General features: G+C 41.1%; 1 protein-coding gene across 1 annotated transcript; it reads left to right on the top strand.

Moving 5' to 3' along the window:
* The first annotated feature begins 694 nt into the window (after positions 1-694).
* On the top strand, positions 695-11254 carry LOC133489252 (uncharacterized protein KIAA0040). Its single transcript, XM_061798146.1, has 2 exons — positions 695-879; positions 6601-11254. The coding sequence occupies exon 2, from the start codon at positions 6909-6911 to the stop codon at positions 7245-7247; it is 339 nt and encodes a 112-aa protein (XP_061654130.1). The 5' UTR covers positions 695-879; positions 6601-6908; the 3' UTR covers positions 7248-11254.
* Positions 11255-11567: the final 313 nt, after the last annotated feature.

Here is an 11567-nt window from a genome sequence, read left to right as displayed (position 1 = left end):
TAGAGGTACTCACTTATTTTTTCGCCCTCTTTTTGTAGCAGAACTCTGCTCTGGTTGCCATCACGCGTTCTTTCTCTCTCTTTCTCTCTCGCTCTCGCTTTCTTCTTTTCAAAACTTTGAATGAAAAAGCCCATTTTGCTCGACTGAGCCAGAAAGAGAATTAACCACAATGCCACAGGCAGGCCACTGTAAATGTGGTGTGTGTGTGTGTGTGTGTGTGTGTGTACAGAACCACACACTGTGCGTCTTTCACCTGGTAAAGTGCTCACATACTTTGACAGCTTTCATTTCCCCCGTTTGTTCCCCTTTTAGATGCAGGGTGGAGATGTGTTTGTTAACACAAAAGCAAAAGCCTCATTGTGCTGAAGGAAGCAGCTAGAATGAGTTTGTGTGCGTGTGTGCGTGTGTGTAAATGTGTGTCCACTACGTTTCCACTCTTTTTCGGCTTCTCGCTGACGCAGTGCGACGTCACCTGGCGCTCGTATGCGAGTACAGTAAAAGCCACCGCAAGGATCCATTCAGGAAACACACAAGCAAGCACAGACAGAGGGCCCATTCTTGAACAAAGTGGGCAGGGTGCAAGTGACGTCGCGACTATAACACACACACACACAAACACACGCACACTTAGCGCGAGGAGGAGGAGGAGGAGATTGTTGGAGGGTGGGTGTGGGGGGCGGGGGGGGGGGGGTGGTGGTCGACGAGGCTCGAAGAGCAAACAGGAACAGAAAATGAAGCCTGCTCAAGATGTGTCGGTGTTTGTGTGTGTGAGGGTGACAAAAAGACAGCACACAAGCGGATGGCAAAACGAGACATAACATGTTTGATTAGCTGACAGGACGAAGCTTAAGCTGACACGGTGTGTGACCGGGATTTCAGGTAATACGTCACTTTCACTGAGTTTCTGCAGATGTTCTGTGAGGACAAAGTTTGACTGAACTGTGTAGCTTGGATTTGGAGCATTGGTGAACTTCTTTTTACACTTGTGCGATAATTCAGAATGTTAATATGTGAATCACAATTGTCCGTAGGTGCGAATGTGAGTGGTTGTTTGACTGTATTTGCCCTGTGATTGGCTGGCCATCAGTCCAGGGTGTAGACTGCCTTTCGCCCAAATTCAGCTAGCATAGCCTCCTGCTCTCCTGCAACTTGCTTGCTGCATGATGTTGATTTGAGCGCTTGAAAGGGGTTCGGGATCTTGTCCCAGCCTTGCCGCCGAGTCATGTGCTAAGCAACTCTGTGCAGGGGTGCGGGTTATGGTACCGTACGCTATATTGTAATTCCTCAGTATTTGTGGAACATACAGAGGACTGAAATTTCTTTCTCAAGGCCCGCTGTCACAAACAAAACAAACATAAAACAACAATATTACAATCCTTTCTTCTCCATTCATACATGTAGTACTTTTAAACATACATACCACTGGGTTCCACCAAAAATATTTGTAGGGTGTGTATGTTTTTTCCACTGAGCAGATTTTTATACCAAGTTGTTCACAGTTTATTAATCAAATGTTACACATGTCGCTTACTGTAAATTGAATCGTAGCCATTGATAAATGCAACTAACTGTAAATGGAATGTTCTGTCATCATTGTTCCAAATTCGGGGCATGAACCTCCGTTTATTTAAACGTCTACAGCGAAAATTCCCAGCTACATGTCTATGTGAGTGTGGATGCTTGTTAATGGTCTATATGTGTGCTGCGATTTGACCGCTGAGCAGTCCAGGGTGTAGCCTGCCTGTAGAAAATGGATGGATGGTAGTTCATGTGTGATGTTGCTGTTTTACTCTGTTCTTAAAACCCACATCAGACAGTAGGAGAGAGGTTTCTGCTCAGATTTTTGCTAAGTTGTATGTTTTGTTTGATGCCTATATAAATATCTGGAGACAGACTTGAGCTTTTGTTTCCTGCCCAAATCCCCAAATAAACAAAACAAACTAACAAAAAAAGAAAAAGCAGTATCAGTGCACTGTGCTGGGGGCAAAGTCATTAATGATTGCTGCCGTGCCTTCTGCCGCCACTTCTGTTCTTTTAGGTCGGTCGCGCGTGCTGTTTAAAAAGAAGCAGCCCTCGATGCAATCATAACAATTTTTCTTAGCCCCTTCCTGCCTTTGTGGGCCCCGTCAATTGGCTTTTCCCGGGCTAAAAAATCCTCCGTGAGAGCACAATGAGCCTAAAAAAAAAAAAAAAAAAAGTCTAGCGGACTATTGGAGTGTCTTGGAATGTCATAATAGCCATTGGGGAGATTTTCTCTTGCTGATAAACACGATGTGTTGTTTTTAATTTGTATTTTTCCTGTTCTGTGTCAACTATATTGAAGTAGCAGTAATGAATATTTCTTTTCTACTTTGCCCCTGCTCATCTTTCTTAGCTATGAAGTGTAATTTCCCTTTAAAGGGGACATATTATGTTTGTTTCTGTGTTTTAAGAACGTGAGCATTTAATTTCATACCTGATGGGTGGTCGAGTATTCCTGAGATGCAGCTATTTAAATATAAAGAAGGAAAAGTCAACTTTTCTATGATATTATGTCTTTTTGGGCTATTATATTTCATACATAACAGCTATCTTTTCCATTGGCTCACCATAGAGCCTCAATTTATGGATTTCTATCTCGTGACCCGATTGTCATATGAATTTCTTCGGGGATCGGAGGTGCATTGCCACCAATCGCTCTTCTCTTTTGTGGCCGCTGGATGTCTGAGGTCCAGAATGTTCTTCTAAATTGTCTTTTCACTCGTGGCGGTCTCTTACTTCCAGCAGCGCACTATGTCAAATGTTCTACCTGAAACTAAACTGTGAGTAATGGGCTGTCCAAAATGTTTTGTACATTTTAGGGGGGATACTAGGTACTCTGTAACATTGCGAAGACGTACACACATAGAAATGCTAACGTGACCTACGTTAGCGAGGGGATCAAGTTTGGACACCTTCACTTACTGAATTCCAGCATTTTAATGACTGAAATACAAAATTGTTGCAACATACTTGTGCGATGTCCAGCTTCTTATATGGAAATACTGCATGTTGCATTTTAGTGTTTTTGAACAATACAATGTAATTGTTCCGGTCCAGCTTCTTTAATTACACTGAGTTACAATTTTTGTGTGCGTGTGTGTAAGTTGTCTGTGTTTTTTTCCCCCCCAACTGATTTAGGACAATTTTACATCGCTGAATCTGAAAATGACATCCGTTTCTCTTGTTCAGGTCAAGTTTTTATGCCAAGTGGTTAATAGTTTATTAATCAAATGTTACAAACGTCGCTTTAAGGAAATTGCATAGAAGACATTGATAAAAGTACCTGTAAATTGAATGTTTCGTTATCGTTGTTCAAACTTCAGGGGATGAACTTCGGTTTATTTGAAACTCTAAAACGAAAATACCTGTACATGTAAAAAAAAAAAAAAAAAAGAAAAAAAAAGGTGGCCATCGTTGACCAAAAAGTTGACCTGAGCAAATCCAATGTGGTATTTGGATTCAGCACATCAAAACTCTTCTAAATCAGCTAAAAAAAAGAATCTTCCAGTGTTATCATAAATTATCTCCAAAATACTGAAATGAATTGAAAAAAAACCAAAAACAAAAACAAAACCTTTATACACAATAATTAGCAGCCAAAACTAAATGTGTGCTTATGTTTTGTCTCATAACAGTGTTCACTGTGGTCGCCCTCCTTGCAGGCGATGCATGCTACTTAGCTGTAAGAGCTTCATTTCCTGTTGCGAAAATGACGAGGGGAGGTTGTGAAGTGATGGGGGGGTGGGGGTTAGCTGGTCTGCGGGCTAAGCAATTTCACGTATGAGACGCGCAGCAGCGGTTCCGCCAAATGTATTTGCTCTCCTCGCGCAGGTGCCTTCCCCCCGTCGCTCTCTGCCAACTAATGTGAGATGAGAAGCTTTTCCTCCTTTCTCTGTGGCGCTTTTGTGAGAAATTTGAAAGGAGCTCTGGATCTTCACCCAACTTAGCCGATCATGGCAAAGTCAGTGTGGCTGTGGTTATTATGTAAATTAGCTCCCACTGTTATGTAACAGTGAGGCAAAGCTCCCTTACAGACGCTTTTCCAGAAAGAGGCAGATAGCAAAAGATTTACTTGCTGGTTTAATTTCTTTCTTTTCTTCTTTTCGATAATTTTATTGTATTTATTTATTTTTTCCCCCCCCAAACAACTATACCAGCCAGGTGCGTGTTCGTATGCAGCACGGCCCGTCTCTGGCGTCCTCTTCCAACCCGACTCTCTTGTCTGACGCTCCCTCTCGGCGGGACCCCCACCGAGACTGCTTAACTAAATCTCTCGCTCGGATCCTATCCCCCTCTATGTAAATCTGTCTCTCTTCCTGACCTCTGGTCGTCCTCTGAGGGGCTCTCCCAGAGATCTCGACAACTCCTCTGCAGTATTAATGAGAGGAACGCTGGAAATCTAACTAATGCCGAAAAGCACTGTACTGTAAATGCCTGTTTATCATGGGGGATTTCAGGCTCACCTGAAGTAGGTGAAAATCAGCAATATAGACCATACAGAAATATCGTTTTTGTACATAGTTTTACCCCTCCCACACACTTTAATCGCGTTAAAATACATGTAAACTTAATGTAAGTCTGGGTGAGAGCTCGGGCTGATGAAAATTTCTGCATGAGTGTGTTCACTGTGTTCTACTGTTTCCCCGTTGCTCAATAAACAGCTGAAAAGGGCATCAACAATTGCGGCTTACCTTTCCCACATGTGAGGGCATTACAGTGAGTACAGTAGCCTTGTTTATCGCAAGGGTTACGTTCCAGAAAATCTGCAAAGTAGCCAACATATAGTTATTTTATTATTGATTTATAGATTTTAAAGTTTTATGACCCTCCTCACACTCTTAATTAACCTTTCCCATTCTCTTATAAACATTTCCTATTTGGGCTATAAAAATATCTTGAGAATCGATTATCTCCCCATCATCCCATTGAGTTGTCGAGTAATCAGATACAAATTGATTTGCATAATACAAATACAATATATGCATGTGGTAGAGGTATTATTTTTATCTTTAACTTCAAAATCAGAATCAGAATCATCTTTATTTGCCAAGTATGTCCAAAACACACAAGGAATTTGTCTCCGGTAGTTGGAGCCGCTCTAGTACAACAGACAGTCAATTAACTTTGAATGTGTATGGCTTTAAAAGGCGGGGCCTGGCCTGTTGAGGGACATGGGAGTCAGCGAATGAGAGTGTGGAATTGAATGGAGGGCGGGGTGGCGGGGCGTGTGGGGCGATGGGTGGGGTGAGGGGGCTGGCTGGGGGGGGGGGGGGGGCATTGGGTCCCCTGCGGCCCCAGTTGTCGGGGCTCGCTCGCTTGTGTATCTCCTCACTTATACTCTCGTCCTGTAGACTTTAATTAATGCCACCACACTTGAGTTGCACAGTCGGGTTCACGACCCTTGTCCTGCATGCTTCTTCTCCTATCCTTGTCCTGTTCTATTTTGTCCTGTTCTTCCCTCACTGGGTGTAGCACTACAGCCCCATGCAACACTCATATTTAATGTTTCATTGTTTTAGATAATGTAATGTAATGTTTACAATTAGTGCTTTTTCTTTCGTCTTTGTTTCTGTCTCCCTTCTAGAAACTTTGTTCTGTTTGAGTGATCAATTCTGAGTCTCAATAAACCTCAATTATAATAGTAAGAAACCACAGCGGAAGCTTAAAAACGCCACTGTGACAGAGTAAAACTGTTCCAGCATAAAAGGGATACAGATTTATTCAAAAAAAAAAAAAGAATTGGCTGTTGTTGGTTCCGGATATCGGCTGGCTGTTAACTGGCTGACGGTTAGCCTTTTTGTGTGATGAGTGCCTCTGAAAATCACTTGCGGCCGTGCAGCTAAAATATAAATGTGCTTGTTACGTGTTTATTTTTTTCCATTTGTTCAATAAAATGATTGAAAGCGCAACGGCAGCTGCGTTGATCCTTGACCACCTGCGGAGGGGTTACAGTTCGTTCTCACTAGCGCTGGTAGGCGCGATTAGATTAGCTAGCAATGTTTACTTTGCTGTAGAAGTGCAGTTGTGAAACCCAGTTCTGCTTTGCACTTTATCTTTTATTTTAAGTGTGAAATGATCCCAAACTTAGGACAGTCTCTGTGTTTTATGCATTATTTCCTCCATGTGAAAATATGGTTGCCGCAAAATCACGCAATGTTGTGAATATTCCGATATAGACTTAGATGTGTACCATTTAAAAATCCAAAAGACAGTGAGATACTGCAAAGGATGACTTTACAGTGAACCTGGGCAAATTTGCCTGTTCATGTTTTTTTAATTTTATTTTTTTAGGGGAACCTTTCTTTTGTTTTTTAGTTACAGCTTGGTACCAAGGCAACAATGAAAGTGAGCTTCATTTAGGCTAAATGAATCCTCTGCTACAATTTTTTTGGCATCTACATACAATTGCAAGGGAGGCGTCAATTGCTCTTGGATTTTTGCTGTTACTGGCAGGGCTCAGCAACTAGCAAATAGAAGGGGCTTATTGTATATTGTAAAAAGTCCAAAACACTGTCCAGATAGCAGAGAGTTTTCTATCAATGCTAATGTTAGTGTTTTTTGTTGTTGTTTTGCTTTCAGGTTGCAAGTAAATCGAGGTGACGAGAGCGGCAAAAAAGTGAAGGCGAGAAGCACTTCGCTGCCACTTCTGCAAGAGTACAGTAATGCAGTTTTACCCTCAAGCTCATTTCTGGTGGCTGCGGGCTTGAGTTGAACTGTTCGATCCCTCCACTTTAAAGAAGGAAGCATTCTTGGAAATAAAACTCCAGAGGCCTTAAATCTGCTGAACTGGACATCTGATGTAGAACGGAATTCACTATGTGCATTTGCCCTCCTAAAAGCCATTTATTAAGTATTAAGTAAAGAAAAGTATTTTGCATCCTAAAGTCATGGGTGGCACAACAGACAGGATCGGCAACTTCTTCAACCTTCTTTGGAGTTTTGTTACGGAAAAACACAACCAGGGTGTCTACAACACCGTGTGCCTGGTGGTCCTACTCACTCTGCCTCTGGTAGTCCTCCTCACCACGCTGGCGGTGTGCTGCCACTGCTGCTGCTGTCGCCATGCCGACGGCTGCTGCGGCCGCCGCAGAGGAGGGGGCGCCACGGCAGCCGCCAAGTCGGGCCCAAAGAAGAGGAAGAAGAAAAATGACAATGACGACGACTTATGGATTTCGGTCAAGACGGGGCAGATGATGCCCGATCTGGTCGCCCTGCCGATGGAGTAGGAAGTCCTTCTCATTGTTTCGAAGGCTTTCACAGGACAGCAAAAGAAGACTGAAAAGACTCATGAAATGTAAAAGCTGTGTTAAATCTGGTGGGATTTCATTTAAGCCATTTAGTATGGGAAGATCATGTTTACAATCGTTGCGGTACAGACATTCATAAACCCGACAGACGCCTAAACGGCGATTTCTTGTAGAAACTATCCTGTTATTCGTTAAAAAACTTGCTGTTTTTCTGCTCAGGCCACTAAAAGTCTTGCTTTGGCTTCATCATGTGGCATCTTAGTGCCCAGGAACAATGTTAAAGTGAGTTTAGGAGCTTCATGCCGCCATCGTTTGGCATCTATCTATAGGCAATTATAAACCTTGATATATGAGTGTAAATTATTCACAAATGTTTGCTATTCGCGGCAGGGCTCGGCCCCTGGGGCTTCACTGTACGTTATATACTGTAGCTGCAAATGTGTGTGTATATACTGTATGCGTGCGCGGGTGATTTCTTCAAGCTCCCATGTGAAATGTGTCGCATCTGTATTCAGTAGGCCGCGCCAGTTTTCAAGGCAGGCCTACTGCCTAGTTGTCACAAGCAATCTAGGCTCACTTTTGAAGTAAAAAAAAAAAAAAAAAAAAACCATACCTCTTGCGCTTGATTTTTGGCGTATGAATTCAAAGCATGCTTTTGCAACTGTCGTTGCTAGTTTGGGTCTCGGCCTGTGTTTCAATTTTCATCTCTGTTACGTCCCGTGGGGCGTTGGTAGCAATATTCGTCAAACTTTAAAGAAGTTATACTATGCTTTTTTTTTTTTTTTTTTTTTTTTACAATTTTAAAAATATAATCATCAAAATACCCAAAGATCAACCAATTATATTCTGTCTCACTAAAAGTAATCCATTTAACCCAACCTCATGAACAAGTGTACGAATAGCATCTACTGGCGAGTTAGTGTTTTGTTAAAATGGCGGAGCCTGTGTGTAGAAAAATAGCAAGTGCCCATAAAGACAGTAAAAGCATTTTAACTCGTGGATGCAGCAGTTCATCCACTACACTGTGTGTATGTGGTGCACGGGCATGCCACAAAAGTTAAAGGCCCTGTGAAGTGAAATCAGAGATTTGTATCTAAATACATTATACATGTTTGAAGAAAATTGTTGAAAATGCACAAAAACTGAGAACAATGTTGGACTCAATTGTGGAGATACAGAGCTCTATTTTCGTAGATGGTGCATCTGCCACCATATCCTGCGTTTGCTTGCCAATTTGGTAGACCAGTCTGTGCCAAGCTGGGCGTTCCGGTGCGGCGAGGGTGTGTGCTCGGCCATACGCCTGGCGGAGTGAAAATTTGGTGGCAGAGAGTCGGGCTAAACCTATGCCGGCTCAGATCACATCTAAATCCTGGCGTAGTAGTTAGACCGCGATTTTGGTCAATTTGATTGTGGCACAGACAGATTCGGAGCTACAGTACGCGGACATGTGTGGTGGATGTCAGACGTATTTCATTCATGAATATGTGAACAGCGGGAATGAAACAATCAAGAATGCACTGCTTATCAGAAGCTCATGCTGTTAGCTAACATGAATCTGTGACTCCAACAAAACACAATGCAGCTTTGCATGGTAATGTTTCAGACAGTGTAGCCCAGCTGTTGTTTTAAAAGTGGCTTTGGCCCTTCACCTAGTCTCACTGATCAAGTCATTGGGTGGAGAGCTGTTATGGACATTCAGAAGGATATGCTCACAGTTTAGAAATAGGCAGATTTACTTGGTTACTAATTTTCACACCTGATGGGCGAGTCGGCACTCCAGACACACATCTGTATACGACGAGCAAATAAAAAAGTCAATTTTACATAATATGTCCCCTTTAAAAAAGGGATAAATGAATGATTGAATTAATAAAGTATGTTTTATTGATAACATTCAGTATACCCCTGAAATTATTTTGACCATCAATAGCAACTTTCCAAAATGTTTATGCCTACAGTAGCTGTCTGTATTAGGAACTCACATTATGTCGATTTAAACAAGTTAATGTGAGTCAAAGTAAAATAATTGCCTTCCATTCAGTGTTGGAGAACAACTCCCATGATTTTGTCACGGAGGTCTTAAGTAACTACTTGAAAGAGGCCCCTGCAGCGCAAAGGAAAAACAGCATAAATATGTTTAGAAACATAAATAGAGGAGAAAGCCCAATGATTTTGTCTGAAAATGAGCTGTGCCAGAGGGCTTACATTTGTGACGTCTCGAAGCGCAATTAGGCGTAGGCATCTCTGCAGTACGAACATCATTATGCAATTAGCAGACGCTGGCATCCGACTCACAAGTGCTGCTGGGACAAAGAAAGACAGGCCCTGCTCTTTTCATTATGCCACTGACATACACATGCCCACGTAGAAGTGGTTTCATTTGTTTTAGGTTATTTGTGTTTTGATATTGTATATATATATATATATATATATATATATATATATATATATATATACACACACAACAGTATTCCTAATTTCAAATGTATCTGTGGCTATTAAGTAAAGCGTGGAGAGTCTCTGTCACGAAAAATGCATTGCTACCGTCAGTACAGTCAGTAAAAAGGGTAGGGCTGTCACTATCGAATCATTTAAGAATGGATTCTCCTGTTGATTATTGATCCAATAATCAAATAATAATTGCTCCCCCACTGGTATTATTATTTTTTTTATTTTACTACTAACATGCATTTTATTCTAATTTATGAGGGGTGGACTTCAATCCTTAAACTATATATGTTGGTACTGAGTGTGTGGTATAAATTTGGTGTACAGAATTTGAGACAGCTAAACAGTTAGCAATTCTGATTTGCATTAGTGCACTAGCGATTACTATTTTAGGTCAACAAAACGCTAACTACCATTCAGCTCACTGACACTTAAGACGCTCCTCTGTCGTTTTTGGCAAAGTTTATCATTGGCCAGACACTGCATCCATCTGCAATAGATGTCCATGTGAGACATTGTTCCAAGAGGAACTTTTTTTTTTTTTTTTTTTTTTTTTGTCTAGTAGAGCTTCGAGGCAGAAATTTTGTGTACCACCTATTTTTTAAGTCAACTTAGCCGAGTTATTCAATTTATTTCCCCCATCCCTGATTGATCATTGCCAACAGCCTCCTAAAATATCCACACTCTCCTTTATTCTAGGCCATTTCCTGTCTTTATGACAATCTGCTTCTTCTTTGACAATCGTGCCATGTTTTTGTGGTTCAGTAGAAAAATAATACATTACAGTATATTGTATGTGGAGCCTCAAAACCTGATAAAGGTCGCTGTTATTCTGTTGCAGCGCATCGTTAGATGTGCGGTGCTCAGTCGCTTGGTGTGCGGCGAAAAGTCAGTAGTTGGAATTTTTTCGCGATACTCCACTTCAGTCGCCTTTAACTGTGTCGCTCGGTGTGTGGTGGGTCTTAATTTGATCAGTACTGTCCTCGTGTTGGTACTGTTACTCCAGAGAGCCAACTATTTGTATAGAAGCAGTTCAAAAATCAGTTTTCCATAATATTTCACCCTTTTTCAGTTATAATGATTGATCATAACAACATCATCAACAACAAATGGAAAAAATTAAATGATGAGAATACATTATTTAGGCTCATTTTTGTAAATTCTGTCTACCACCGTGTTATCGAATTGTGCTAAAAATATATACATAATTCAGAGATGTGCTGATTTAACTGCGACAAAACAGTATTTGTCTCTGTTTTACTTCTCCGCATACTCCACTCAAGCGCATTTATTTCATCCTCTGCGAAATGACAACGAAACATTTCAGTTCATTCATCCTAGCTACAAATTAGAAATGACTTTTTATATGTAAGATATGCTTTTAACACTCAGGTGCTCCTCTTTTTTCCCTTTTTTAATCATGTGCCCGACTGGTTGCGGCGCGCGTGTAATTTATCTTGACGTGGAGATTCAGCAATAAAAGGGGAACGTGTTGTGCAGGATGACATTGCAAGGAAATAAAGTGTGTTTTCACCTTGTGTCATTTTGTCTGACTTTTTTTTAATTTAATGGATTTAATGAAAATTGAGCGTGTCTTTTGTATGGAAAATAAACACGAGGTCGTCTCTTTGCGAATGAGTTCACTGCAAAGGAAAAAAAATCTTTCATTTTGTATCTAAAGCTTGCCGACTGCATTTATTGTGAAAAAGACAATTTAGCAGCACGCTATGTCAAATTTATTCTGACTATTTTATGTCATGAAAATATGCAAAAATGTATTAAAATGACTCAGTCACTTTTACACATCAGTTACATAATTTGGTCAATGGTTGCACGTAATTTGTTCGAAGC

The sequence above is a fragment of the Phyllopteryx taeniolatus genome, chromosome 14 (assembly GCF_024500385.1).
Source record: "Phyllopteryx taeniolatus isolate TA_2022b chromosome 14, UOR_Ptae_1.2, whole genome shotgun sequence".
Taxonomy (NCBI): domain Eukaryota; kingdom Metazoa; phylum Chordata; class Actinopteri; order Syngnathiformes; family Syngnathidae; genus Phyllopteryx; species Phyllopteryx taeniolatus.
The sequence above is the reverse complement of the archived record's forward strand: the minus strand, read 5'-3'. Positions and strand labels throughout refer to the sequence as shown.